Source organism: Pan troglodytes, chromosome 11 (assembly GCF_028858775.2).
Source record: "Pan troglodytes isolate AG18354 chromosome 11, NHGRI_mPanTro3-v2.0_pri, whole genome shotgun sequence".
NCBI lineage: Eukaryota > Metazoa > Chordata > Mammalia > Primates > Hominidae > Pan > Pan troglodytes.
The window spans coordinates 44,107,058-44,134,154 of record NC_072409.2 but is presented as its reverse complement, the minus strand read 5'-3'; the positions used below and the strand labels follow the sequence as shown (position 1 = coordinate 44,134,154).

General features: G+C 50.5%; 2 protein-coding genes and 1 pseudogene across 2 annotated transcripts in view; 1 reads left to right on the top strand and 2 right to left on the bottom strand.

The window, feature by feature from the left end:
* Positions 1-24: 24 nt before the first annotated feature.
* Positions 25-10,889, bottom strand: LOC100613702 (NUT family member 2F). Its single transcript, XM_016961194.4, has 7 exons — positions 10,591-10,889; positions 7,267-7,963; positions 4,207-4,335; positions 3,099-3,238; positions 2,079-2,599; positions 1,494-1,610; positions 25-1,131 (listed from the first exon to the last, which is right to left on the bottom strand). Exons 1-7 carry the CDS (start codon positions 10,604-10,606, stop codon positions 346-348), a joined length of 2,406 nt encoding a protein of 801 aa, XP_016816683.2. The 5' UTR covers positions 10,607-10,889; the 3' UTR covers positions 25-345.
* LOC104004300 (uncharacterized) overlaps positions 2,593-27,097 on the top strand; it is a 39,284-nt gene continuing 14,779 nt past the window's right edge. Inside the window, exons 1-3 of the mRNA XM_063788517.1 lie at positions 2,593-2,876; positions 5,766-5,899; positions 20,928-21,112. Coding sequence (XP_063644587.1) covers positions 2,621-2,876; positions 5,766-5,899; positions 20,928-21,112 — 575 coding nt within the window. The 5' untranslated portion in view covers positions 2,593-2,620. The remainder of the gene's footprint in view (positions 2,877-5,765; positions 5,900-20,927; positions 21,113-27,097) is intronic.
* Positions 20,241-20,750, bottom strand: LOC100609856 (proline-rich nuclear receptor coactivator 2-like; annotated as a pseudogene).

Sequence of the window (27,097 nt, the reverse complement as noted above, 5' to 3'; positions counted from 1 at the left end):
AGGCAGCAGCCCTCAGAGCATTTTCCAAAACAACTACATTTATTCACATTTACACAGAAGGCCCCCAAGGCACTGCTTCCCACCCCCCAGGCCCTCCCTTCTCGCCCTCCCCATTCAGCCACTCTCTCCCTCCCCTACCTTCCTCCCTTCCTGCCCTCCCCGTTCAGCCACCTTCTCCCTCCCCTCCCTCCCCTCCTTCCCCTACTCTCCAAAGCTAAGGCCCAGCAAGATCAGCACTGGAGGAGAAGTAGCCTTTGCTTTGGGGCACCGGGTGCCATGAGGGTCCGAGAGTTCAGACCCCCACCTTTGGGGACTGGCATCAGAGAGTCTGCCCCATGGCGGCCCCTACTGGCTACAATGCCGCTTCTTCTTCCTCCTGGAGGCCAAGGGGTCACCCTTTCTCTTTTGAGACTGTGAGGGGCCACCCAGCCCCCAAGCCAGGGATTGCTCCCCAGAGACCCTGAGCCCAGGCCCTGGGTGCGGTGTCTTTTCAGCAGGGGATGGGCTTCCAAAGAGAGGTCGCTTCTTGGACTTGCTGGTGGGAGAGGGTGCTGGGCTGAGGCCTCTTTTCTGAGCAGATGGAGACTGAAGAGCTCCCTGGGGTCCTCGCCCTCCTGGGCTGAGAAGGCCCGAGGAAGGGACAGGGCTCTGGGACAGCCTCCAGGGCCTCAGCCTGTGGTGGGAACCCACGACATAGACCATGCCAGGGAGTTCCGTCTCCTCACTTGACCCCTTAGCCAGCCTGTGTGACTCCTTGACAGGAGACTCTCCAGGGAGACCCAAGGCATCCTTGGTCCCCAGGCCGGGGCAGGTGGGTCTGTGGTCCTGGGGAGGAGAGGTTGGCTGGACAGCCTTCAGCCTGGGGGAATCCTGACATCCCAAAAGCACAGCAGGGTCTTCGGACCTGGCCATGCCAGTGCGCACTCTGCCCTGTCCCTGAGGGTCCTGGGCAGCCGTCTGGGGTGGGGAGGTTTCCACGCTGACCCTTTGTTGGGGGTCAGGGACCTCTCTCGCTGCTTCTTGGCCAGCTGCAAACTTAGAAGGACTTGAGTCCAACCGGGCCGTGCCATGTCGAGGGGCTGCCCTCCCGCACTGTTTCTCCTTCGAGGACAGGAGGCGCTTCTCCACTAGCTGCGGAAGGAAAGGGAGCACTTACTGGCGCTGCCCCAGGTGTGAGCAGGGCCCAGAATGGTGGAGACCAGGGCACTTGGGTGGGAGGCAGGGAAGCCTGAGGCAGCTGGGCTTCGTGTCAAAGAGAGAGGGTGTGGCTCTGCCGGGCATCCCGTTGGGCCTCACTGCAGCTTGCATCCTGACTCCCCTCCCTGGCTCCTCTCCATCCTACTCCCTCTGAACCTGCATCTTCCCACCCCGGAGTGGCTCCCCAAGAAGCTGAGCATCCCCAGCAGGGTGGGCTTAGACAATCGGGTGGGCCTTGTGTGCCGGGTCCCTCCTGCCCCTGGAGTACCTGGGTTCCCCTCCCTCCGCTGCTCTACCTGGTCAAGGGTGAGTCCTTCCTCCTGCTCCAGCTCCTGGCTTAGGGCCAAGAAATCCATCTGTGGATCTGGGGAAAGCAATTCTTCCAGGAATCGGGGGTGAATGACGGCCTCCACCTGGAAACAGAAGGAAGAAGGTGTGAACTTCCTGGGGAGGGAGTAACCTGGAGCCAAGGACACCCGGAGGAGATGCAGAAAGCGGGGAGGGCCCCATTCCCACCCTCCTGGGGCTGTTTCATATCATGGCGACCACCAGCTACACGCACAGACCACAGACCTCGTAGCATACACACATACAGACAGAGACACACAAACCACACACAGACACACAGACCCATGTACAACACAGGAAAAGACAGACACAGGTAACATACACACTCCACACTCACACCCACACTGACAGACAAAGACACAGTAACAAATCACAGACACAAACACACAGACACACACAGTCACATACACAGACACTCAAATCCATAGAAATACACATACTACTGAGTAGCTAAGGAACAGAGCTTAATTCCAAGGACCTGGAAGTGCCACCCCCTGGAATCCTATAGACCACAGCACTCCAGGCAAGCCCACCTTGGTGACAAAGTCTTCCTGGGAACACAGCTTGTCAATGTAGCTCAGGAGGCCCGGGTCTGAGGTCATCCCGTCCTCTTCCTGCGGCTGCTCCACTTTGCCCTTTTCCCGTTGTCCCTCAGGCTCCCCTGTGTCCCCAGGGTGAGACCCCAGCAGCTCCTCCATGATGTCCACATACTCCTGCACCACTTCAGGGGGGATCTCCTCAGGGACCTTGGTCTCCGCTGGCCTCTGGGGCCTGGGTGGTGGCAGGTGGGCCTTGGTCTCCGCTGGCCTCTGGGGCCTGGGTGGTGGCAGGTGGGCCTTGGTCTCCGCTGGCCTCTGGGGCCTGGGTGGTGTCAGGTGGGCCTTGGTCTCCGCTGGCCTCTGGGGCCTCGGTGGTGGCAGGTGGGCCTTGGTCTCCGCTGGCCTCTGGGGCCTGGGTGGTGGCAGGTGGGCCTTGGTCTCCGCTGGCCTCTGGGGCCTGGGTGGTGGCAGGCAGGCAGTTGGGGCCTTGGGGCCATCCTTGCTGGGAAGGTACACTGAGGCAGAGAGGGAGGAGGATGGGTGTGGTGAGGGCCGCTCCTCCTGCCTGCACCACACAGGGGAGGGCAGGGCTTGGGGATGTGAAGTGGGTCCCAGCTGGGTCAGGACCACCTGAACCACAGCGCCCCGGAGGAGACGCCGCAGGAGGGGCACATCTGAGACAGCATCGCTTGGGAGGAAGTTTGGAGCCACCGATATGCCGTGTACTCTCCCCGCTCATCCCTGCTTCCTGGGCAGAGCATATGTGGAGTTTTGGACAGGCAAGGGGAGAGAGTAAGTAGGAAACTTGACCCGGTCAATACCCTGCTTCGTGATCACGGGCCACCCATGAAGTAGGTATTGACCTGGTCAATACCCAACATACACTCCTGGAAGCTGTCCTGTTGGAGGGAGCAAATCCCCCTCTTGAAGGGAAGCATGGGGTGTGGGGACAGTGGCCTCCCTTGGCCCCTTTGGCCTTTGCCATGGCTCCTGTGGGAATGTGGGAAGCTGTACCTGGCTGCTTGACCACCTCAGGGGCAGGGGGTCCTCGAGGTTCAAGCCTCGGCGGGGCTGGAGGAGGCAGGCTCTGGGGCCCCTTCATCCACTGCGATTTCTGAATCTGCATCTCCTCCTCAGCCTCAAACTCCAGGAACCTGGGGGTGAAGGAGGCCCAGGCTGTGCTGAGAGGGTCCAGGCCCCCTCCCCCCAGGACCAGGCAGCAGCCGAGGGCAGGGTTGGGAGGGAGTGCCTCCGGCGGGCTGTCCAGGCCCTCACTGGGACCCATCCCCCAGTCCCAGGAGGGAGCTGCTCCCAGAGTTCTGGGCTCACCCTCCCTCACCCGGCCCCTGCAGAGCCCATGGCATCAATGGGGCTTCCTGACTCAAGTCAGGGCCACGAGGTCCAGGAGGGTCCCGGGAACCCCTCCTCCAGGTATCAGCTGGCCGGGGGTGGGGTTGATGGCAGAAGGCGTCAGGGATGATGCCCAGATGCAGGAGTCCTGAGGCTGGGACTGTGGGCCCCTGAAGGATAACCCAGGGACACGAGGCCCAGGAGACCCCTGGTCAGGAGGAAGCAAAAGCTGAGCCCAGAGGACAGGGCCCGTTTCCCCTGAGGCTGCTGTCTGTCTGTCTTCACGGACGGTTCTGCCCAGGAGCAAAGGCAGTCAGGCCAGAGAGGGGTCTCATGGTGTCCCAGGTACAGGTCTCCCTTGACCCAACTCCCTGGCCAGGCTGGGATGGGAGAAAACCGACTTCTGGCCACTGTTGTGAGGAGCCTGCCCCCCACTCTGTCTTTAGTCACTAGTGCCCCTTCTCCCCATCCCCACAGCTGGAGGAGACCCCCTTTGGGCTGCGATGCTGGCTGCTCCCGCCATGACCCCCAGTGTCAAGGCAGCGGTTGGCCCCAGGCCAGGCAGGGGGTGCTTCCCAAGAGGGTGGGACAGAGACCCCAGAGCACTCTAGGTGGCAAGAGCAGCTTCCTGAGGGAGCCAGGGGCCCAGGGCATCCTGTGTTTGTCCACACCCTCCTCATGCTCCACGCTGAGAAGCCACCACGGCCACCGGGCCTCTGTCATTCACTCTCACCCCGCCACACGGGCCCTGCCCCCAGGACCCCAGACTCACTTTTCCGCCATCTTGTAGAAGATCATCCGGTCAAAGTTGCTCGTGTGCTGCCATTCCCGCATGGCCCGCCACAGTCCCTCCTCCAGCGTCATGGTGGGCTTCCGCCGGGCCAGGGATCGGAGAACTGGGCTGTAAACCAGTGCAGTCAGTCCCAGTCTGTAAGCCCACCCTCCATCCCGAGCCCACCTGGTCCCAACACCTGGCTCCTGTCCTCCCCACACCTGTCCTGCCATCTGTCCCTGTCCTGCCATCTGTCCCTGTCCTGTTCTCCCCCATGTGGGCTCCTCAGCCTCCAGGACACACCCCCAAGATCCAACATCAACAGAAGCCACTGAGTGGCCTCTCCGACTGCCCCTCAAGTCCTCGGTGTTATGATGTTGACAAGTGAACTCAGTGCTATGGGTGGAACATGTGTGTCCCCAACATTCCTGTGCTGAAGCCCTCAGTGCCAGTGTGTCAGTATTTGGAGGCAATCGGGGTTAGAGCAGGTCATGAGCATGGGTCCCAGTCATGGAATTCGAGTTCTGATAAGGGCAGGAGGAGACACCAGGGCTCTTGCTCTCAGCCACAAGAGCACACAGCCAGAGGCAGCTCTCTCCAGCCAGGAAGAGGGCCCTGACCAGACACCCAATCCGCTGTCACCTTGATCTGGGACTTCTGGCCTCTGGAACTGGGAGACATGAATGTGTCTTGATAAAGCACCCAGTCTATGGGATTCGTTACGGCAGAGCCTGAGCTGACTGAGACACCATGCACACAGAATGACCTGGGAGCGAGGGTTAAAGTGCAGGTTCCTGGGCCACAGGACTGAGCATTTAACCAGCTTCCTGGGGACTCTGGAGCAAGGCAGCCCCTGGGGACACAGCCTCAGGGTCCTGGAGCTTGAGGAGCAGGAGCACACGTCCAGAACCAAAGCAGAGCGGTGTCCAAGCCACTGCAAGCAGCCAGGCACAGCTTCCCACATTCCCACAGGAGCCAAGGCAAAGGCCTGTGAGCCCGGGGCGGCTACACTCCAAGAATCAGGGTCCCCAGTGCACTGGGACTCCGCTCCAAGGGGGGATGCAACCAGTTCCAGGGTGTGGGGGCAGCGAGACTGTTGGGGAGGAAGATGGGGCCGCCTTCACCTACACCCCAGGCAGGGGACTCCCCAAGGGGAACGGCCAGTGTGTTGCACGGTGGATATGCTCAAGCTCCTGTTTGCTCATCAGCGGGAAACACAGGGTCACAGAGGTGCCGCGGGGTGGAGAGAGGCAGGGACTGGGAATGAAACCACAAACTCTCCCAGATGCTGATGTTGCTGCCTCACAGTCACCACAGTCCACGGCTCTGGGCTGCTGGGCTCGTGGTGCACTCAGAGCTATCACTGGAGCCCGTGGCTTTGGGGAGCACTCTCCTAGATGGCCTAGTCCTGATAATGGTAGTAATGGGGACAGTAATCATAATTGCTGTCATGTAATGTGTCATAGTATGTGCCAGGCACTGTGCTACGTATGTCATATGTGAGTTCAAGTCATCTCTTTGCCATCCTCTGAATGAAGCACCATTGTCCTTTTTTCTAGGGGGGATTGACGGTGAAGATGCAAATACCTGCTCAGCATCGACCCTAGTGCGGGTCCCAAGACCATCCCCCTGTGCAGGCTCCACCACCGCTGTGCTAACTGGACCGCGGCAGAAGAGTGTGGGTGTGTGCCAGGTTTCTGCTGGGCCCTGCAGCTCCTCCCCCCAGCCCCATGTGATGTGCCCCTGGCCATTGACACTCAGTTCGAGGGAAGGCACTGGGGTGTACACTCAAAGACCTAAACCCAGGGTGGGTGCGGTGGCTCACGTCTGCAATCCCAGCACTTTGGGAGGCTGAGGCGGGTGGATCACAAGGCCAGGAGTTCAAGACCAGCCTGCTTAATATAGTGAAACCCCGTCTCTACTAAAAAATACAAAAAAATTAGCCGGGCATGGTGGCGGGCGCCTGTAATCCCAGGTACTTGGGAGGCTGAGGCAGGAGAATCGCTTGAACCCAGGAGGCAGAGGTTGCGGTGAGCCAAGATCGCACCATTGCACTCCAGCCTGGGTGACAGTGCGAGACTCCATCTCAAACAAACAAACAAAAAAGACCTAAACCCAAACCGTGGCTCACGTCACACCAAGAACCCTCTCTGACCTGGGTCTTCTGTAAACATGGTTGTGAAAATTATTGAAAGTAAAAGCCGGGCACGGTGGCTCATGCCTGCAATCGCAGCACTTTGGGAGGCCGAGGCGGGAGAATCACCAGGGCAGGAGATTGAGAGCATCCTGGCTAACATGGTGAAACCCCGTCTCTACTAAAAATACAAAAAAATTAGCCGGGCATGGTGGCGGGCACCTGTAGTCCCAGCTACTCGGGAGCCTGAGGCAGGAGAATGACGTGAACCTGGGAGGTAGAGCTTGCAGTGAGCCGAGATCGCGCCACTGCTCTCCACCCTGGGCGACAGAGTGAGACTCCATCTCAAAAAAAAAAAAAAAAGAAAGAAAAGAAAAGAAAGTAAGTATTGGGGCGGGGCATGATGGCTCATGCCTGTAATCTCAGCACTTTGAGAGGCTGAGGCGGGCAGATCACCTGAGGTCGGGAGTTCAAGACCAGCCTGACCAACATGGAGAAACCCCATCTCTACGAATACAAAATTAGCCAGGCATGGTGGCACATGCCTGTAATCCCAACTACTCAGGAAGCTGAGGCAGCAGAATCACTTGAACCCGGGAGGCGGAGGTTGTGATGAGCTGAGATCGTGCCATTGCACTCCAGCCTGGGCAACGAGAGTGAAAGTCCATCTCAAAAAAAAAAAAAAAAAAAAATTAAGGATTGGCTGGACTCACGGGACAGTGACAGGCAGTTGACATGAGGCCCCTGACAGTCTGTCCTGAGCCGCAGCCAGATTAATGTTGCTGAAAATGTACCTTCCCATAGCACAACCCATCACCCTCACAACCACCCTGCAAGCTCCCCTGAACAGTGTGACCTCCTGTCCATCCAGCAGCCTCTTTATGAGTGAGCTGCAGGACAAGCTCCGGCGCCCCGAGGACACTCACATGAGGAAGCAGGAAAGCGCTTCAGTGTCAGGACTCTGGGGAAGGTGCCTCCGGGCCAGGGGCTTGTAGTGCTGCCAGAGTCGGAAGTTCTCATAGACACTCTTGGGTTTACAGGAGTCGTCCGGCGGGGCCTTGGCCTGGGAGGGAGCCAGGCTGCCCTCTCCATGAGCCCCTTGTGGCCATGGCCCAGCGTTCCCTGGGGACACGATGGGGGCCACCTGGGCAGCCGGTGGTGGTGGTGGAAGAGGAAGGCCATGGGACCAGCCTCCCTCACAGGCCTGGGTGCCCCCAACCACCTGGGCAGATGTAACGGGCACCCCAGGAGCAGCTGCCAGGAGTAGGGGAGGTGGACACATGACACCTCCACAGAGGGTGCCTGGAGCCTGCCAGACGAGGGGGGCCTGAGTTAGGATCAAGGTCTGTGCCTGAGGGGGCTTCACAGGCCCCACTTCTGTCCTCATCTGGACAAAGACGTTGGAAGCCCCGGCCCCACTCGGGCCGCGGCCATCCTGTCCTGCCACTAGAGGGGTGCTGGGGAAGGCAGAGGGCACCAGAGGGCCGGCTGGAGGAACCACTGCAGTCACGAGGGGCGGCCTGTGTGCTGGGCCGGGAGCGGGTGTGGCAAAGGGCAGAGCCGTGAACACAGACAGGGAGGTGCCAGGGTTCACGGTCACGCCGGGTCCCAGCACTGGGTATGCTGTGGAGACAAAGGAAAGAGGTGAATGAGCTGGGGTCTCCAGGTCCACACTAGTCACTGGGGAATCAGGGGAGTCCCAACAGCTGAGGGCATGTGACAGGGAAACTCTGCAGCTTGCAAGTGTCCCTGAGTGTGCATCAGATGCTCTGTTCCTCCACGGCAGAGTCGCTCCACTAGAGAGCCTGGCGCCAGTCACCAAGACTCCCTGACCCTTGTCTGCCAAGAAGAAACAGCCAAGCCTTTGCTGTCTCTGAGGGTCTCCCTCGGGTGTCCCTGGCAGACTGCACCAGCCTCACAGGCATCTCCCAAGCCATGGGTCAGGGATGAGTCTCTCGGTGGCTTGGTGGCTCTCAGTGTGCTCAGCAGCAGGTGAGGGGCATTCAGAAGGCCGACAGGAAACCAGAAGTTTCCAAATATTATGGCCCCATCTCCTCTTCAGTCTTCCTTTCCCTGAAGCTCTTGTAAACCCCTTTCTTTCCTAGCTCAACACAACAAAAGAAAACCACTGGATAGGCCGGGCGTGCTGGTTCATGCCTGTCATCCCAGCACTCTGGGAGGCCCAGGCGGGTGGATCACCTGAGGTCAGGAGTTGAAGACCAGTCTGGCCAACGTGGTGAAACCCCGTCTCTACTAAAATACAAAAATTAGCTGATGGTGCGTGCCTGTAATCCCAGCTACTCAGGAGGCTGAGACAGGAGAATTGCTTGAACCGAGGAGGCAGAGGCTGCAGTGAGCCGAGATCGTGCCACTTCATTCCAGCCCGGGTGACAGAGCGAGACTCCGTCTCAAAAAAAAAGAAAACCACTGGATGGAAACTCACCCAAGCCAGCGCCCTAGGAACCCTGAAGATAACCCATAACACATCACGCCCAGCATGCAAGTGATTGTCCTGGCACCACCCACACAAGTGTTAAATAGGGGTCAGATTCAGGCCACCCATTCCTCAGTGCTCAGTGGTCCCAGTTGCCACTCAGGAAGCTCAGTTCCCAGGGAGCAGATCTGAGAAGCAGTGGTGGAGTCCCCTGAGATATTGTCATTGTGTAGCCAGCAACAGCTGCACATGACTAGAACACAGCCAGCAAATGGTGAGCAGCAGGGCTATCAGGGGAGGTGTCTAGGGATTTTCTTTTTTTTCTTTTTTTTTTTGAGATGGAGTCTCGCTCTGTCACCCAGGCTGCAGTGCAGTGGTGCGATCTCAGCTCACTGCAACCTCTGCCTCCCAGGTTCAAGCACTTCTCCTGCCTCAGCCTCCTGAGTAGCTGGGATTACAGGCGCCCGCCACCATGCCCAGCTAATTTTTGTATTTTTAGTAGAGACGGGGGTTTCACCATATTGGTCAGGCTGGTCTTGAACTCCTGACCTCGTGATCCACATGCCTTGGTCTCCCAAAGTGCTGGGATTACAGGCGTGAGCCACCGCGCCCGGCCAGGGATTTTCACAGCTGCTAGTCATGTTACACTAAATAGTGGGACAGGGAGCCCATCTCTGGTCCTTCTCCTTTGAGCTCCCAGTAACTGAACATAGGGACCAACGAAGAACCAGGGGTTCTTGGGCCACAGGCCAGGTGAGGCAAAGTTGTCTGGAACTCATCCCTGTTCACTAGGACCTCATGTAGTCTCTAGTCAAGGGGAATAAGGGATACAGCACATGCACCTCATCAGTCAGGACACACATCCTCATTTGAATAATAATAGGACTGTCTTCCTATTTGTGCGCTACTCTCCTTCCTCTACTGAAAAGGAAACCAGCCTTTTCAGACCCTTCCACTGAGAACCAGCAAGAATCCACACCTGTCGCCCGTTCATGAGGTAGTATAAATGGAACAGGAGCAAATTCTTCACCTCCACAGTAACACAAAGTACAGAGGACGGGCCATGAGCTAGCTGACAAGAGGAAGTGGGTCTGAAGACCTGAGCTTCCACCAAAGGGCAAACAATTCAGAACAACTCAGGAAACCCAGGCCCTGTGTTGCCTGAACTTCCCCATTCTGCCCCCACCCCTGTTAAATCAAAGCCAACAGCTACCTGAACTGATGGAGAAGCCATCTCTGGGGAGGAAGCTGAGAGGCTCTGGGCTGTGGCAGTTACAGTGGCCCCCAGCCTTGCCCACCCAGAGGCTGTCACTACATGCTCTGTCACAGCCAACCCACCCAACAGTTTTCTGGCTGAGACCACTTCTCCCCACTCCTCTCTAAGAACTAGAAAACTCCAGTCCAAATCCCTCTAAACACTATGGAAGGGCACCTTCCAGGTGCCTGAAGACACGGCACAGGGCTCAGGCTTGCCCGTCATTCTCCCTGGGCCACCAGCACAACACGATCCCACCACTCCCTACAAACACAATGACGTGACCTGTCCCCCTCTAGAAAGGATCAACCCATCCTCTCCATCCTTTCCACTACACGGTGTATTCCCCCAGGCATCTTGGTCCACCTCTAAGGAGCCCTCCTCCCTAACCACAGACTCAGGGTGCCATGGCCATCCCCAGGTGTGATGTCCTTGGGGACATCCAGTGCTCCCTCCCTCAACATCAGCCCTATAAGCTGTCCCCAGGGACAGTTCAAATTTGAATTCCCAAGGAGTTGAGGCAAGGCAGGCTCGGATAATGCCCCATCCCTACAGGCTCACCTCCATTTGAAGCCATCCCCTCAGGCTGGGCACTGACCACCACTGTCTGGCAGCTTCCGCAATGAAAAAAGTCAAGGGCAGGACCCAGAGAGTGACCTGACTCAGCAGATCCTCCTGAGTCCAAGTGGAGCAGGGATAATTTGCATATAAACAGGTTTGGAACACAGGACCCCAGACATTCTGCAGAGGGGGAGGGGCAGTGGGCAGCCGGGCTTGGCGGGGGTGGGGGACATTCTGTGAAGGGCTCTGGCCAGTAGGCAAGAACCTGAGGTTCCCTTCCAACTGGACAGCAGCAACACAGACAGTGTGCGCCTCTTTAGGCGACTTTTAAATTGTCCTTCTGACTCACAGCAAAAGCTTCTACCTGATGTCCCCTTTACTTCCATTCTTTATCAACAGACCTACTTTTGTGCCAATCAACCCATGCTTCTTCCCACTTTGGCTCTTTCCCACTCTTGATGAATTTCAACAGGGGCCACACTTACTTAACAAAATTCAGAACACGTTTTCAGTCTGAGAAACACAGGGGTTCTTAGGAAGGCAAGGGGACTGAGTGTTTGAAATCAGAATGGCCTCAGCTGATCCAGGCTATTAGGTGGCTGTGTGCTCATCATTGTTTAGGAAGCAGTCCTTGTGCCCCCAGGTCATGTATGTTGCTGGAATCTGTCCACACCAGTAGGCCAGCCTTACTTCCCGTCCCCTTTCTTAGGAAGACTCAGTCCAGGAAAGAGTGGCTATGTGACCTACAGCACCGAGACCAGAAATCCTTTCATTTTGTTTCCCAGCATATTGTGCTGGTGTTAAATGTTTATTTTGTATCTTTTACATGATTTTAACTTAACTAAGCAATACTTTTGCATGGTTCCAAATTCAAATTGTGCACAGTGGAATAGGCAATGACCAGGCTTCCTCCCACCTCTTTTCTCTGGCCACCACATTTTCTTTCCTGGAGGAAATAGGTGTTATCTGATTCTTTTTCATCTTTCCAGAGATATATTATGCAATCAAAAGCATAACGAAGCTATTTTTGCTGTCTAAAAATATTTTCAGTCTTTTGGGGGTAAAAATTAATATATTAATATGTTCTAGTATTCTTCTGATATTTGCAGTGACTGTATTTGTCCCAGTAATGTGGTTCCTCTCTTTATTTCTGTAGGTAAATTGCTAGAATGAGATGTTGGACTGTTTTTTAAAATTAAAAATACATGAAAGAACATAGTGGCCAGATTTAGCAAGTATGAATAAAGAATACCAAGTGGAATTTGAATTGAAGATAAACAGTGAATTAGTTTTTACTATAATTATGATCCATATGACATTTAGAGTACACTTTTACAAAAAAAAAAATCAGTCCTTTATCTGTGCTATTCACATTTCACTGGGATCTTGCACTTTATCTGGTAACTCTTCCCAAAAAAGTGTAACATATTAGGCAATCATTGTTAACTCTCCACTGTGAGAGTGCGAACTTGCAGTAAGGAGACTCAAGTGTGAATCTTGGCTGCACCACAAAAAGATTCTGCACCACAACCATTGCAGAAAACAATAGCAGGCTGATTTGATGAAAGGAAGTCAGGAGTAGCCATTATACCGTTCTCAGCTTCCAGGTTTAGTGGCAGTACGCACAGTTTTAAGGGACAGGAGAGCAGAACACCGTCTTTTTCTTTCCTAACATAAAGTGGCTTACAATTCCTAGAACTCTGGTTTCTCCAGGAGTTAGAAATCCACAACCCACGTCCATTCTGAGACAAGCAAGGATGCTAACCACCAATGTCCCATCCCCATTCTCATGCATCCCCTCGCATGTGTGAATCCTGGCTGGAGTCTCTCAGCTCGTTGCTGTCCTCATCTTCAACACAAGTGTCATCACATGTGGTTCTCAGCATGGGAATTATTGTAGCCTGTCTTTAAAAAAATCTTCATTCTCATTTTCACACAGAGAATTGCTGTTTGTCAGCGTCAAAATGACAGGAAAGAGCACTCATGTTCTGTGTTGTGAACAAGGGGAGTGTTAGGAAACTGGTCAAAGGAGATGAGGAGTGAGTACTCAGAGCACAGCAAGAAAATCTGAGACACAGATGTCACTCCCTGCTGGGCAGCAGTCTTTTGCACTGATGGGTGGGTGTTGGGGAAGGGAAGAGGCCTTCAGCCGGACCAGTGCACACTGTGAACATTCACTGAAATACACCCTGTTGGCACTTAAGAAGCATTTGCCCCTTTCGAAGACATTTGGACTCAAGAAGGCAGAGTTGCAGAAAACGTGACAGGGGCCACACTGCAGGGGCAGGCAGTGGATTGCAAGTCTCAAGCCCAGGGTTCTCCCCCTCCTCGCCTGGGTTGTGTGAAAAAGTCATTTCCTAACTCCTGTCCAATATCCTCATGAGTTCTCGGTTTTGTCCCAACTCTAAAACTGAATGGTCCAGCGAGCATTTCTATGAAATGCCTCCACAGTGGCCACTGGGAGGGGAGTGACCTCCACACAGTGACTGCCTGTCTGGATGCTCCCAGGCCTTTTGTCCTCCGAGACAGAGCTGCCTCCTTACATGCAGCCCTCTTCTGCTGTGCAACTCTACCTCGATCTTAGCTGAGAAGATCAACGGAGAGCAATTCAAGCAAAATCATGGTAAACTTACCAAAACCAAACCAAACAAACAGTAAATGCTTTGGAGATCTTTCTGAGGACTCGATCTTTTATCATGGGGCAAAAACTGAAATGATTTTCAATCAGTAACTTCATCTAAGAGGGATGTTGAGGCAAAATATCACACTCAGGCACTGAAGAAGGGCAGAATTCTTGTTTGCTTCCTCCCTTGTCAAGTTGGTCAGTCAATGCTTTCTCAAGATGCTCACACATGGCTTTGATACAGGATTTGAATGAGTCTTTTTCTGAGCCACTGATACAAAAAGTATATTGTGGAAGTGTCTTGTTTCAATTCTGCAATCGCTTCTGTATGTGTTTGAAGTCCTAGACCCCAGGAGGAGAGACAATCAAATTAGCCAAAGGTAATTTGTGAAGACTGGCCATAGAAGGTGGTGGCTAAAAGTCCTCTGGCCCCTGCTCTCTGAGCATGCCCACAGAAAGTCCTGGGCCACACTGACTGCTGAGAAACATCATCTCAGGGCTTGGATCCCCTGTTCAGAGGACAGATGCTCTTCCACCCAATCACTGAACAGTAGAGGAATGGCGGCTCCATGCTGTGTCTGGCAGAGCTCTCAGTCTCTGCACTTGAGGCCCTAGGCCGTCATAGACGTGAAGGCTCTTCAGTGTCATCACGTGGAGACAGACGGTAGGAATCCTGCAAATGAGCAGAAAGGATCTGATGATGCAAGTTTGTTCTGGAGCTACTACAAACTCAAGTCAGTGAGTTGCTTCTGTACTAGTTTTTTTTTTTTTTTTTTGAGATGGAGTCTTGCTCCCACCTTGAAGTGCAGTGGTGTGATCTCCTCTCACTGCAGCCTCCGCCTCCTGGGTTCAAGCAATTCTGCCTCAGCCTCCCAAGTAACTGGGACTACAAGTGCACGCCACCACGCCTGGCTAATTTTTGTATTTTTGGTAGAGACGGGATTGCACCATATTGACCAGGCTGGTCTCGAACCCCTGACCTCAGGTGATCTACCCGCCTCGGCCTCCAAAAGTGCTGGGATTACAGGCGTGAGCCACCGCGCCCGGTCAGACTCTCTCGTTTCTAGGAGGGACGGTCTTGGAGGCTCCAAGGAGAAGGCGTCGCCTGGCCCCAGGAAGCACCCAGGTGCAGCGTCCCTCCATTTCCCCATCTCCTGCGGGGCCCTCCCAGGGTGGGCTCCAGGCCTGCCCCGCTCGCCTGCGCAGGAGCCTCGAGGTGGGCGGGGTTCCAGCGCGCAGCCGGCCGCCCTCAACCGCTCCCAGCATCGGTTGCCGGTGGTTCGGGGCAGGGAGACGACGCAGCGCGAGCAGAAAGGGCGGTTACCCAACGGCCTTAGCTCTCATGGCGTCCTCCGTGGTGTTACCTAAAAATAAAGTTATTTGTGATTAGAAGGTAATCGCCTCCTGGTCATGCTTCCGCTGGTCACCAGTGTCTGCGGGGCGACCCCATCCTTGTGGCCAGAGAGGGCCTGTGGCTGCGCTCAAGGCAGGAGCGGTCCTTAGCAGGGCCCTGCGGGACGCCCAGGCCGCGCTCCTTTCCCTTGCTCGCCTGGCCTTGAAGTGAAGGGGGAGGTTTAACAATGCAGTGGGAACCCCAAAGTTTGTCTCGGCCGTGCTGCTCACATTCCAAACAATGCAAAAGGTTGAGGAAAACCTCAGCAGTTGAAACCGTGATGCATTTCAGCAAAGAAGTAGCTCCTGTCCTCGTAAAATCAGTGAAGTTCTCACGGACGACCTCATTGAGTGAGTTGTGAAGCTTGTTGCCTTAATCAGAATGATCAGCCAGCATGCATGCTCTAATACGCTCGTTTGTCAATGATACGAGCAGCTGCAAAGTGGAAGAACAGGCCTTTACTCATAGTCTGTTCACAACTTGTTCCACAAGTTGGTTGTGGAAGCAAGAGTGTGGCCAAAGTCAAGAAAAGCTTCTATGAGAACCGCTTACTTATGTGGAATTTAAATAAAAAGTAGTGTATATTATTATTTGTAAATTGTAGACTACACATGTATTATATCTAAAATTTACTGCACACACGTGTGCGTCTTGGGCAGTTGGTCAGTGTGTGTACTTGAGAATGTGAGAAAGATTTGTTTTGCATTTTGGGGGGTGTGAGATTTGTGGGGGTGGCTGTGTGTATGTGAAAATGTGTTTATATGAATGCTTAGTTTGGAATTTGTTGCGTATTTAATTCGTGAGAATCTAATATGTATTCACCTGTGTGGGTTGGTGGTGTCTGTGTGGAGATTGCAGATTAAAGAAGGTCATAATTGGGCTGGGCATGGTGGCTCATGCCTGTAATCCCAGCACTTTGGGAGGCTGAGGTGGGCGGATCACTTCAGGTCAGGAGTTCAAGACCAGCCTGGCCAACTTGGCGAAACGCCATCTGTACTAAAAATACAAAAATTAGCCAGGCGTGGTGGCATGCACTTGTAGTCCCAGCTACTCAGGAGGCTGAGGCAGGAGAATTGCTTGAACCCGGGAGGCGGAGGCTGCAGTGAGAGGAGATCACGCCACTGCACTTCAAGGTAGGAGCGAGACTCCATCTCAAAAAAAAAAAAAGAAAAAAGAAAAGTAAAGAAGATCATTCATAACTATTCATAACTGCTTTTGTGAGAGTGTGTAGGTGTGAGTGTTTATATTTGGAGGATATGAGGTGTAATATGTGTATACAAGAAGAATTGGGGTTCGATATTTATGATTTGGGTTGTGAAGATGTATTTTCCATAAGTTTTCTGAAATGAATGTTAGGGATTTGTATTTGTCTAATGTTTGGCAGATCTGGAAGAATTATCTTGTTGTGCATGTGGGCAATAATAGAGAAAGTGCTTGTGTCTATTTTTGTGGATGTACACTGTGGTTTACATATTTGGGGAATGTAGGAAGACCATTTGTGTGCTTAGGATATGTTGCATCATTGTGTGTGTTTCTTTTCACGATTTTCAGGGGTTGTGTATGGCCATTTCAATGTGTGAGGGCAGATCCATGACTATTGGGGGACTGGTAGAATGAATGTGTGCAGTTGTGAGGTGGACTTTGTATGATTCCGTGTCTTGGAAAATGGAGGAGTTATTTCTGTGTGAGCATTTAGAGGTGTGATTACATATGTGCAGGTATTGTGGGACTGGATGTGTATTTGGGGATATGAGGTGGCATGTTTGCATATTTGTGGCGTGTTAGTTAATCGCAGGTATATTTAGGGCATGTAGGGAACTCCATGAGTATTGAGTGTGTGTGTGTGTTCAAGGGCATGGCAGTTTGGATGAATGTTTTGTGGAGCTTTGTGCTTGTATTTTTCAGTAAGTGGTTATTAGGGTTATATATTCTGGGAATGTAGTATATGTGTCTCTGATAGAGAGATGGGGTTCTGTGTTTATACAGGAGAGTGAGAGAATTGAATTTATATGTATTAGAGGTATGTGATACAGTTATTGGTTAGTACTTGGCGATGTGAGAGACACTCCCCTCGTTTACAAAGCAGTGCCCAGCTGGTTTGTGCGAGTGGAGAATATGGTGGACCAGTTCCTAAGGAACAATGACCTATGCTACCGGTGAGCAGTAAGATGTGTTTCTTCATAATGTCTTTTGTCATGTGGTTAGTGTGGTTTACACTTCCCCCAAGTTATAATTTTTTTTTTTTTTTTTTTGAGACGGAGTCTTGCTCTGTCGCCCAGGCTGGAGTGCAGTGGCGCGATCTCGGCTCACAGCAAACTCCGCCTCCCGGGTTCACGCCATTCTCCTGCTTCAGCCTCCTGAGTAGCTGGGACTACAGGCACCTGCCACCAGGCCCGGCTATTTTTTTGGATTTTTTTAGTAGAGATGAGGTTTCACCGTGTTATCCAGGATGGTCTCGATCTCTTGACCTCGTGATCCGCCTGCCTCGGCCTCCCAAAGTGCTGGGATTACAGGCGTGAGCCACCTGGCCCGGCCCCAAGTTATAATTTTAATAGCCATCTTTTATTGTGTATTATAAATACACCATGTTGGCCAGGCTGGTCTTCAGCCCCTGATCTCAAGTGATCTGCCTGCCTCGGCCTCCCAAAGTGCTGGGATTACAGGCATGAGCCATCGTGCCTGGCCTTCTTTAGATAATTTGAACCAGTTTATAACAAAAATTTTTAAAATAGACTACAACAAAGTAGAAGACAGACCACGACATAGAAAGTAGAATGAAGTTAAAATTCTGGGCTAATACAATTATGCTGGCTAAACATCGTTAGAAGCAACAAGGTATAACAGAGAATGTAGATTTTGAAGTCAAACACATTTGTTCACCCCTTCCTTACTGTATAATGTTGAGCAAGTTGCTTAATTTCTGAGATGTAACATCCTCCTCCACAAAATGATGTAACAATTATGTTGTAGAGTGTTGTGAGAATTAAATAAAATGACATTATGTGTATTCTGGATGATACTTAATCTATTTTCTTTCCTTTAAGCTGTTATTTGAGATAAAAGGGAGACAGAATTATGCAAATTTTGTTGTTGAATATAGGCTTTGTTTCCGTGATTCTTGGAAGTGTGGTTCCTGGACCATCAGCATCAGCATCACCTGGGAAGCAGTTAAAAATGCAAATTATCAGCCAGGTGCAGTGGCTCACACCTGTAATCCCAGCACTTTGGGAGGCCGAGGCAGGTCTCTACTAAAAATACGAAAATTAGCTGGGCGTGGTGGTGGGTGCCTGTAATCCCAGCTAGTTGGGAGGCTGAGGCAGGAGAATTGCTTGAACCTGGGAAGCAGAGGTTGCAGTGAGCCGAGATTGTGCCACTGCACTCCAATCCAGCCTGGGTGACAGAGCGAGACTCCATCTAAAAAAAAAAATAGAGATGGGGTTTCACTATGTTGGCAAGGCTGGTCTCGAACTCCTGACCTCAAGTGATCTGCCTGCCTTGGCCTCCCAAAGTGCTGGGATTAGAGGTGTGAGCCACTGTGCCTGGCAACAGGCTTTAGTTTAAGATAAAGTTCTGTTTTTTGTTTGTGTTTTTGAGACGGAGTCTGGCTCTGTTGCCCATGCTAGAGTGTAGTGGCGTGATCTCGGCTCTCTGCAACCTCTGCCTCCTGGGTTCAAGCAATTCTCCTGCCTCAGCCTCCCGAGTAGCTGGGACTATAGGCATGTGCCACCATGTCTGGCTAATTTTTGTATTTTTAGTAGAGACAGGCTTTCACCGTGTTAACCAGGATGGTCTTGATCTCCTGACCTCGTGATCTGCCCGCCTCAGCCTCCCAAAGTGCTGGGATTACATACAGGCGTGAGCCACCGCACCCGGCCAGAATAAAGTGATTTAAAAAACAAAAAAATTATTTTGGACCTTTAAAATTAGACCATACTATAAAAAAAAAGTCCACACTCTTTTATGTTCAGCAAATTCATACTAAAATATTCCATTTTTGTAGGATAAAGGCCAAGAAAACTTTACATATGCTACAAGTTTATTACATGTATTTACATGGCTCTTTCTTCCCTAGTTACTTAAAACTTTCACATTATACAACTCTCCAAAGCAAGCTTCCTCTCCCCAAGGCAAGCTTTGCAGAAATGATGAGGTCGTATTACTATCAGAATAGCTTAGGCAGTGCCATAATATAAAAATGTTTTGTTTTGTTTTTGAGATGGAGTCTCGCTCTGTTGCCTGGGCTGGAGTGCAGTAGCGAGATCTTGGCTCACTGCAATCTCTGCCTCCTGGGTTCAAGCGATTCTCCTCCCTCAGCCTCCTGAGTAAGCTGGGATTACAGGCATGTGCCACTGTGCCTGGCTAATTTTTGTATTTTTAGTAGAGATGGGGTTTCATCATGTTGGTCAGGCTGGTCTTGAACTCCTGACCTCGGATCCGCCTGCCTCGGCCTCCCAAAGTGCTGGGATTACAGGTGTGAGCCACCGTGCCCAGCCATAAAAATGTATTTTGAAAGCTATTGAGTGACCGTTAAATGATGTTTTATTTTTTTTTAAATGGTTTTGGGCTGGGCGCGGTGGCTCACGCCTGTAATCCCAGCATTTTGGGAGGCCGAGGCGGGCGGATCATGAGGTCAGGAGATCGAAACCATCCTGGCTAACATGGTGAAACCCCGTCTCTACTAAAAATACAAAAAATTAGCCGGGCATGGTGGTGGGCGCCTGTAGTCCCAGCTACTCGGGAGGCTGAGGCAGAATGGCATGAACCCGGGAGGCAGAGCTTGCAGAGAGCAGAGAGCGTGCCCCTGCACTCCAGCCTGGGTGACAGAGGGAGACTCCATCTCAAAAAAAAAAAAAAAAAGGTTTTGGTGTATTTGTTGGCAGACACCTATCCACTGCATTTAGAGAAAGGGACATTGGGGTATACTCTGCCTCGTTCTAATAAACCCCAAGTGCCCTTTCCAGTTTCACCACTGTACAATTTACTAAAATGCAACTATTAGGAAAACTTCACATTTTCTTTTGGCAGTGCATCAGGTTGTTGGCATATTACTGGTTTGAGTGCTTCTAGTATACTGAACTTTCAGAAGTTTACCTACTTCTTAATCCTGTGTCTTAGCTAGATGTTTACAATCTGATTCACTTTCAGCAATCTATTATCCATGAATAATAATCTTATATTACTATTTTCCCCCAACATTCAATAGAAAAAGTTGATGCCCTTGCTAGTCCCCAAATCTAAACTTGAATGGTTTCACTTAAAAGTTACTCATTTGAGGCTGGGTGTAGTGGTGCATGCCTGTGATCTCAGCACTCTGGGAGGCCAAGGCAGGCGGATCACTTGAGGTCAGGAGTTTGAGACCAGTCTGGCCAACATGGTGAAACCCCGTCTCTACAAAAAATATAAAAATTAGCTGGGCGTAGTGGTGCACGCCTTTAATCCCAGTGACTCAGGAGGCTGAGGCAGGAGAATCACCTGAAACCAGGAGGCAGAGGTCGCGGTGAGCCAAGATTGCACCACTGCACTTCTGCCTGGGTGACAGAGCAAGACTCTGTCTCAAAAAAAAAAAAAAAAAAAAAAAAAACCTCATTTGAGAACCCTTAATAGTTAGTACAATTTTTAATTTAGTTACTTTAAGTTGCACTGATGCTATCATTACATCACAGTGCACCCAACACATAAAACAAATGAGATGAAGTCAATTTTATTTTTTATACTAATTAACAGTTCTACACTAATACATTAATCCCTTGGTGTATTTGTTTTAGACCAGTTGACAACTATCTGTAAACATAGCTAAATGTAAACATTAGTACTTTATCTTATTTTGTACCTGTACTTTAAGTAAGGTTTTAAGTTAAAATGTCATTATTGCCTTATCAGAAGAATTAAAGGAAACAGCTTGGTGGTTTGGGAAGAACACTTGGTGATGGAGGTTCACTACATTTGGCCCTGGCAAAGTTCTGATTAGCTTGAGATTTAAAAAGTAAGCTGGGACCTGAAAAGTTCAGAGTTCCAATTTTGATTTTTTGGAACATTTTTGTTCTTTCCCCCGTCTTGCATGGCCTGCCCTGCAGCTGCTGATGAGTTATATCCCTGTCTTCTTTCTTTTTTCTTATGAAGAATCATCATTGGGGGATTCTGGCTCTTGGTCTATTAAGCTGTTGTTGATTCTACTAACATTTCTAGGTTGAGGGGCTGGAATGTTACACCTCTCTCTACCACTTGTCTTCAGTTTCTTTATCACTTGTCCTCTTTCTTAGTGTCAAGTTCAGGACAATAGGTGTTGCTTTCTGACAGATCCTTTCCTTTGTCTCAATACAGAAGTTTTCATGGGCTGAGCTGCTGAGTTCAGCCTGGGAACTGAGGCCAACATCGGAGTCTCCTCGGCACACAAGTTTGAAAGAAGTCCTAGTGACTTCAAGCTCAGAACCATGGACGGCAGGGCTCCCTCTGGATGTGGAATTCTCCGTCCCTTTCCAGGGAGGGAACAAAGCCCACAAGCACCGGTGAGTGAACTGCTGACCACCCCCGCAATTTAAAACATATCCTTTTGTCTCTTATCTTTGCAAAAATAACATGGCATAAAATTTATTCCTAGCAGCCAGCTACCTAGAGATACCACTTTCCTGTCTCTGCCCATCCATATTATGTCTCCCTGTTTTCTTCTGAAGCCCACCAAAACCTGTTTTGTAAACTGCTTTCTCCTTACTCAATATATAGTGGGCTTTTTTTTTTTTTTTTGAGATGGAGCCTCCCTCTGTTGCCCAGCTGGAGTGCAGTGGTATGATCCCAGCTGACTGCAACCTCTGCCTCCGGAGTTGAAGCAATTCTCCCCCCTCAGCTTCCCAAGCTTCCCAAGTAGCTGGGACTACAGGCACAGGCCACCTCGCCCAGCTAATTTTTGTATCTTTAGTACAGACAGGCTTTTACCATGTTGGCCAGGCTGGCATTGAACTCCTGACTCAAGTGATCCACCTGCCTCGGCCTCCCAAAGTGCTGGGATTATAAGCGTGAGCCACCGCACCTGGCCTATAGTGAGCATTTTCTGTCAATCATAAATATTCTCCCTTAAAATGACTTTAAATGTGCGCAATAAATTCTACCAAAAGGCTGGGTGTGGTGGCCCATACCTACAATCCCAGCACTTCAGGAGACCGAGGCACAAGGGTGGCTTCAGCCCAGGAGTTCAAGACCAGCCTGGGCAACACAGAGAGACCCCCATCTCCACACACACACACACACACACACACACACAAATATTAGCCAAGAGTGGTGGTATGAATCTGTAATCCCAGCTACTCAGGAAGCTGAGGCAGGAGGATTGGTTGATTCCAGGAACTGGAGACTGTAGTGAGTCATGATCATGCCACTGTGCTGCATTCTGGGCAAAGAGTGAGACCCTGTCTAAAAAAAAAATTCTGGTCGAGCACGGTGGCTCATGCTTGTGATCCCAGCACTTTGGGAGGCTGAGGCGGGGGGATCACTTGAGGTCAGGAGTTTGAGACCAGCCTGGCCAACACAGTGAAACTCCGTCTCTACTAAAAATACAAAAAATAGCTGGGCGTGGTGGTGGGCGCCTGTAATCCCAGCTACTTGGGAGGCTAAGGTAGGAGAATCACTTGAACCCGGGAGGCAGAGGTTGCAGTGAGCCAAGATTGCACCACTGCACTCCAGCCCAGGTCACAGAGCTAGACTCTGTCTCAAAAAAAAAAAAAAAAAAAAAAAGTTTTACTAAACAAATTTCCATGATTTAGAATCAGTCTCCTATTGTTAGTTATTTATGTAGCTTCCAATTTTTCTACCACAAATAGCCTTGCTAAACATCCCTGAAAATTAACATATGCCTATATCCTGGATTGTTTTTCATTTGAATACATTTCTAGATGCGAATGAATGAGACCAAATGTAGGTAAGAAATGGAAAGGTTTGGGTGGGCCCGGGTGCGCTGACAGCAGCACCACAACAGCTCAGTGACAACACAGTGGCGGGGACCTCATCAGCGCCCAGTCCTTTCTTGATTTACCGCGTTGCTTCCTCCCTCTTCTCCCTAGTAATTATTATTCAGAGCTTCCCAGAATAAAGCCGGGGCCCTGATTTTACCTAGACAAACAGTGCCACAGGTTTCCCCGACGGAAAGACTGAACCCAGCAGAGAGAAGCGGGTGAGGGTGGGAGTTCCAGAAGGGAAGGGGCACAGGTGGGGCCTGGATCCAGATTATGGATGGATGCCCCTCCCAGGTAGCACCCAGGCCCAGCCCTGCCCCTCCCATGCATGGGAGTAGCAGGAGGTTGTGATAGTGGCCCTGACAACAGGTAGCCGGCCCTCTTTTATGCCATTGACCATGGAGTGCTGTAGTCTCTGTCTTCCTTCTTTCTCCTCAACCTCCCTTGCCCCACACCTTTGGCCCTCCTCCCTTCCCCCTTCACCAGGTCTAGGTGAGTGGGAGCCTCCGCAAAGGCCTCGGGCTGGGGAGCCGCTGCACACCGCAGGCATCTAGCTATAGGAGTGTCCAGGTTGCAGCTTGGGACCAGCCCTTGGAGGAAGAAGTCTAACTCAGTGCTCTTTACCTGCACACTGTAATGGGGTGACTGGTTTCTTTTGGTGGTGTTTTTCTTTTTGACGGAAGGGGTTCCGGATATCAGAAAGAACTTCTTTCTTTTTTCCCAGAGACAGAGTCTTACTCTGTCATCCAGGCTGGAGTACAGTGGCACAATCTCAGCTCACTGCAAATCCGCCTTCCAAGTTCAAGCGATTCTTATGCCTTAGCCTCCTGAGTAGTTGGGACTACAGGTGTGCGCCATCATGCCTGGCTAATTTTTGTATTTTTTGTGGAGACAGGGTTCACCATGTTGGCCAGACTGGTCTCAAACTCCTGGCCTCAAGTGATCCGCCCGCCTTAGCCTCCAAAGTGCTGGGATTACAGGCGTGAGCCATTGCGCCAGGCCAGAAAGGAGTTCTTGGGACAAGACATCAAAACCAGCTGTTAGCCAGTTCCCCTATCCTTGCTTTCTGTTTCACTGGTTGTTCAGGGAGTGAAGAGACGAAGCTTTAAGTGCAAGTATGATGCAGGTCACTCACTCACCTGGCATTTCGTGATGTTTTTTCCTTATTCACTTTCCCTAAGTCTGATTCTCCTGTTTATATCCTTCACTGCTGTATAAACTTCTCCAATGCAAGGGACCAGCTCTTACATTTCTTATGTTGTTTCCTAGATAGATAGATGGATACCTATAGATATATGTAATATAAATAATATATGATACATATTTGTATATATTGAATATATATTTTTCAATATATGACATGCCCACTTGTATACTACTGCTTGGGCAAGAGAGATAGCTAGGAGTAAAACAGCAGTTGTCCTACGTGGCAGTCAGCTGCTTCTCCTGCTCACTGCCACATGAATCATCAGTAATGGGAATGTCCCCTGAGCACTACTGAGAACTGGGGGGATATATGGTTCGATACTTTACCTGGATTACTGCCCTTCACCTGGCTGAATGCCACCTCCTTAAGTCTCAGCTTAACTTTCACTTCCTCTGGGAAAGTAGTTCTGATTTTCCCCCACAAAACTAGAAAACATAAGTCCACAGGAATCCCACTGTTGAATGAACTAGGGAAAATGGGTGATTTTTAGTAGAGACGGGGTTTCACCATGTTGGCCAGGCTGGTCTCGAACTCTTGACCTCAGGTGATCTGCCCGCCTTGGCCTCCCAGAGTGCTGGGATTACACGTATGAGCCACCGTGCCCGGCCTAGGAGACTTTTTGAAATGCAAAAAAACAAAAACACAATTACAACAGCTCTACCCTGTGTACATGCTTTAGAAAATAATGCTATTTACCTTAATTTTCACATTTTCAACAAAGAACAGGCACGATTTGCTAGTGAACAGGACCCCAATTTATTGTTTCCCTTATTACTATATTCCTCTACTGTTCTTATGATTCTACTTTAAGAAGACATTAATTTAATACTATGGAGTTGTAATTTATTATATTGGATACCTAAAAGGGGTAGAATCAGGTTGAACAAAGAATTTTCTTGGCATAATTAGTACAAATGTTTTGTTTATGAAGTGCAGCAATATCTCCTTTAGACCCAGGCAAGAGGGACCCTGCTGTGAACCCTGGCACCCCAACACATTTTATGCACCCCAATACCTATGTTGCTTTGTTACAGGCAAATTGTGCTTTTGTCTCTCAGGACCCCATGCCCTGTGCTGGCACAGCATGACCTAAAGCCCTAAACATCAACGCTTATGTGCAACACTGCTCACCAAGGGATATCTCTTGACCTATGCTCCCAACACACAAGGCACCTGCATACAAAGGTCATGAGAGTTTGTGGGTTGTATGCCACTGATGTCAAAGCAGATACTGTTCCAATTAGAGGAAGGATTCCAGAGGAGGAAGCACTTAAGAAAGAAAAAAACATAATTGCCTGCCAAATCCTTACACGTGGTTAGCATGAAAGCAATTAGCTCTTGCCTAATTGAAATATTGGTATGCTGAGCATTCATGTTCTTTTCACATTCCGATTCTGATTCCTGAGGTACTTAAATTACTTTGGTATTCACCACAGTTGCGTATAGCACCTGAGAAACATTTTCTAACACTGAATGATGCATGCTATTCTTACATTTGTATGTATGTAGGACTAGATGTAACAAGCATCTATACTGTCAGTAGAGCATAAATTATGTGCCGATTTCAATTATAATAACATAAGTGGGGCCGGGCGCGGTGGCTCACGCCTGTAATCCCAGCACGTTGGGAGGCCAAGGCGGGCAGATCATGAGGTCAGGAGTTGGACACCAGCCTGGCCAACATGGTGAAACGCCGTCTCTACTAAAAATACAAAAATTAGCCTGGCATGGTGGTGCATGCCTGTAATCCCAGATACTCAGGAGACTGAGGCAGGAGAATTGCCTGAACCCAGGAGGCGGAGGTTGCAGTGAGCCGAGATCACGCCACTGCACTCCAGCCTGGGTGACAGCGTGAGACTCCGTCTTGGAAAATAAAATAACATAAGTGAAGGCCCAAAAAAATAATAATCATGCAATATGTATTTTATTTTATTACTCATCCCCTAATCACCAGCTTATCATCAGAGCATCCAGACACATTCAACCATAATCACACTCAATTATCTTGACATTTTGCCTTTTTTTTTTTGAGACAAGGTCTCGCTGCGTTGCCCAGGCTGGTCTCAAACTCTTGAGCCAAGCAATCCTTCTGCCTCAGCCTCTTGGGTAGCTGAGTTTATAGGTGCACACCATTGCACTAGCTCCATTTTTTTACCTTAGGAGAAATAGAGCTTTAAACCAATTTTAAAAGTTTAATGTTCTGTAATCCCCGCACTTTGGGAAGCTGAGGTGGGCAGATCACCTGAGGTTGCGAGTCTGACACCAGCCTGGTCAAAATGGTGAAACCCTGTCTCTACTAAAAAATTACAAAAATTAGCTAGGTGTGGTGGCCCATGCCTGTAATCCTGCTACTTGGGAGGCTGAGGCAGGAGAATTGCTTGAATTGGGGGGGGTGGAGGTTGCAGCAAGCCAAGATCATGCCACTGCACTCCAGCTTGGGCATCATCAGAGCAAGTCTCCGTCCCCTCCAACCCCCCGCCAAAAAAAAAGTTTAATGTTTTAGAAGGGCGCATTTGTCAAGCTAGGAAGATAGAGCATGTTTTCTCTGACAGTTTAATTCGATTTGCAACTTAAATACCTGGATATAGGATATTTGGGCCTTCTTTTGCATTCTTAGTCTGGGCCCTGCAAGTGTTAGGGGAAGGTCTGAACTACTCTAATGGTTTGATTTTATTTTTAAAATTTTTTGAAATGGAGTCTCACTCTGTCACCCAGACTGTAGTGCAGTGGTGTGATCTCGGCTCACTGCAACCTCCGCCTCCCAGGTTCAAGTGGTTCTCCTGCCTCAGCCTCCCAAGTAGCTGGGATTACAGATGTGCACCACCACACCTGGCTAGTTTTTGTATTTTTAGTAGAGACGGGGTTTCACCATGTTGGCCAGGCTGGTCTCGAACTTCTGGCCTAAAGTGATCCTCCCTCCTCAGCCTCCCAAGAGAGCTGGGATTACAGGTGTGAGCCACCGTGCCTAGCCATAGTTTGATTTTAAATACCAATAACCTTGATATTTTTGAAAGCCTACTTGTTTATTACTTTTCTCTCTGGTATATTGCAAGTATTTTTTTAAGAACAACTCAGCAAAATAAAATTCCTGTTTATTGTTGGACAACATTGTTTCATGCATATATCAAACAGGCCAAAAAACCCCCCAGCAACTTTATAAACAAAAAAAGGGGAAAAAAAGACCGGGCGCAGTGGCTCACACCTGTAACCCCAGCACATTGGGAGGCTGAGGTGGGCAGATCATGAGGTCAGGAGTTTGAGACCAGCCTGGCCAACATGGTGAAACCCCGTCTCTACTAAAAATACAAAAATTAGCCGGGCGTGATGGCATACGCCTGTAA

Excerpts from the sequence above, each read along its gene's own strand:
- LOC100613702 (XM_016961194.4), bottom strand. Across the intron at positions 3,239-4,206 it reads TTCTACAAGATGGCGGAAAA|GTTCCTGGAGTTTGAGGCTG; the intron begins GTGAGTCTGGGG and ends CTTCACCCCCAG. Across the intron at positions 1,611-2,078 it reads AGGAAGACTTTGTCACCAAG|GTGGAGGCCGTCATTCACCC; the intron begins GTGGGCTTGCCT and ends TTCTGTTTCCAG.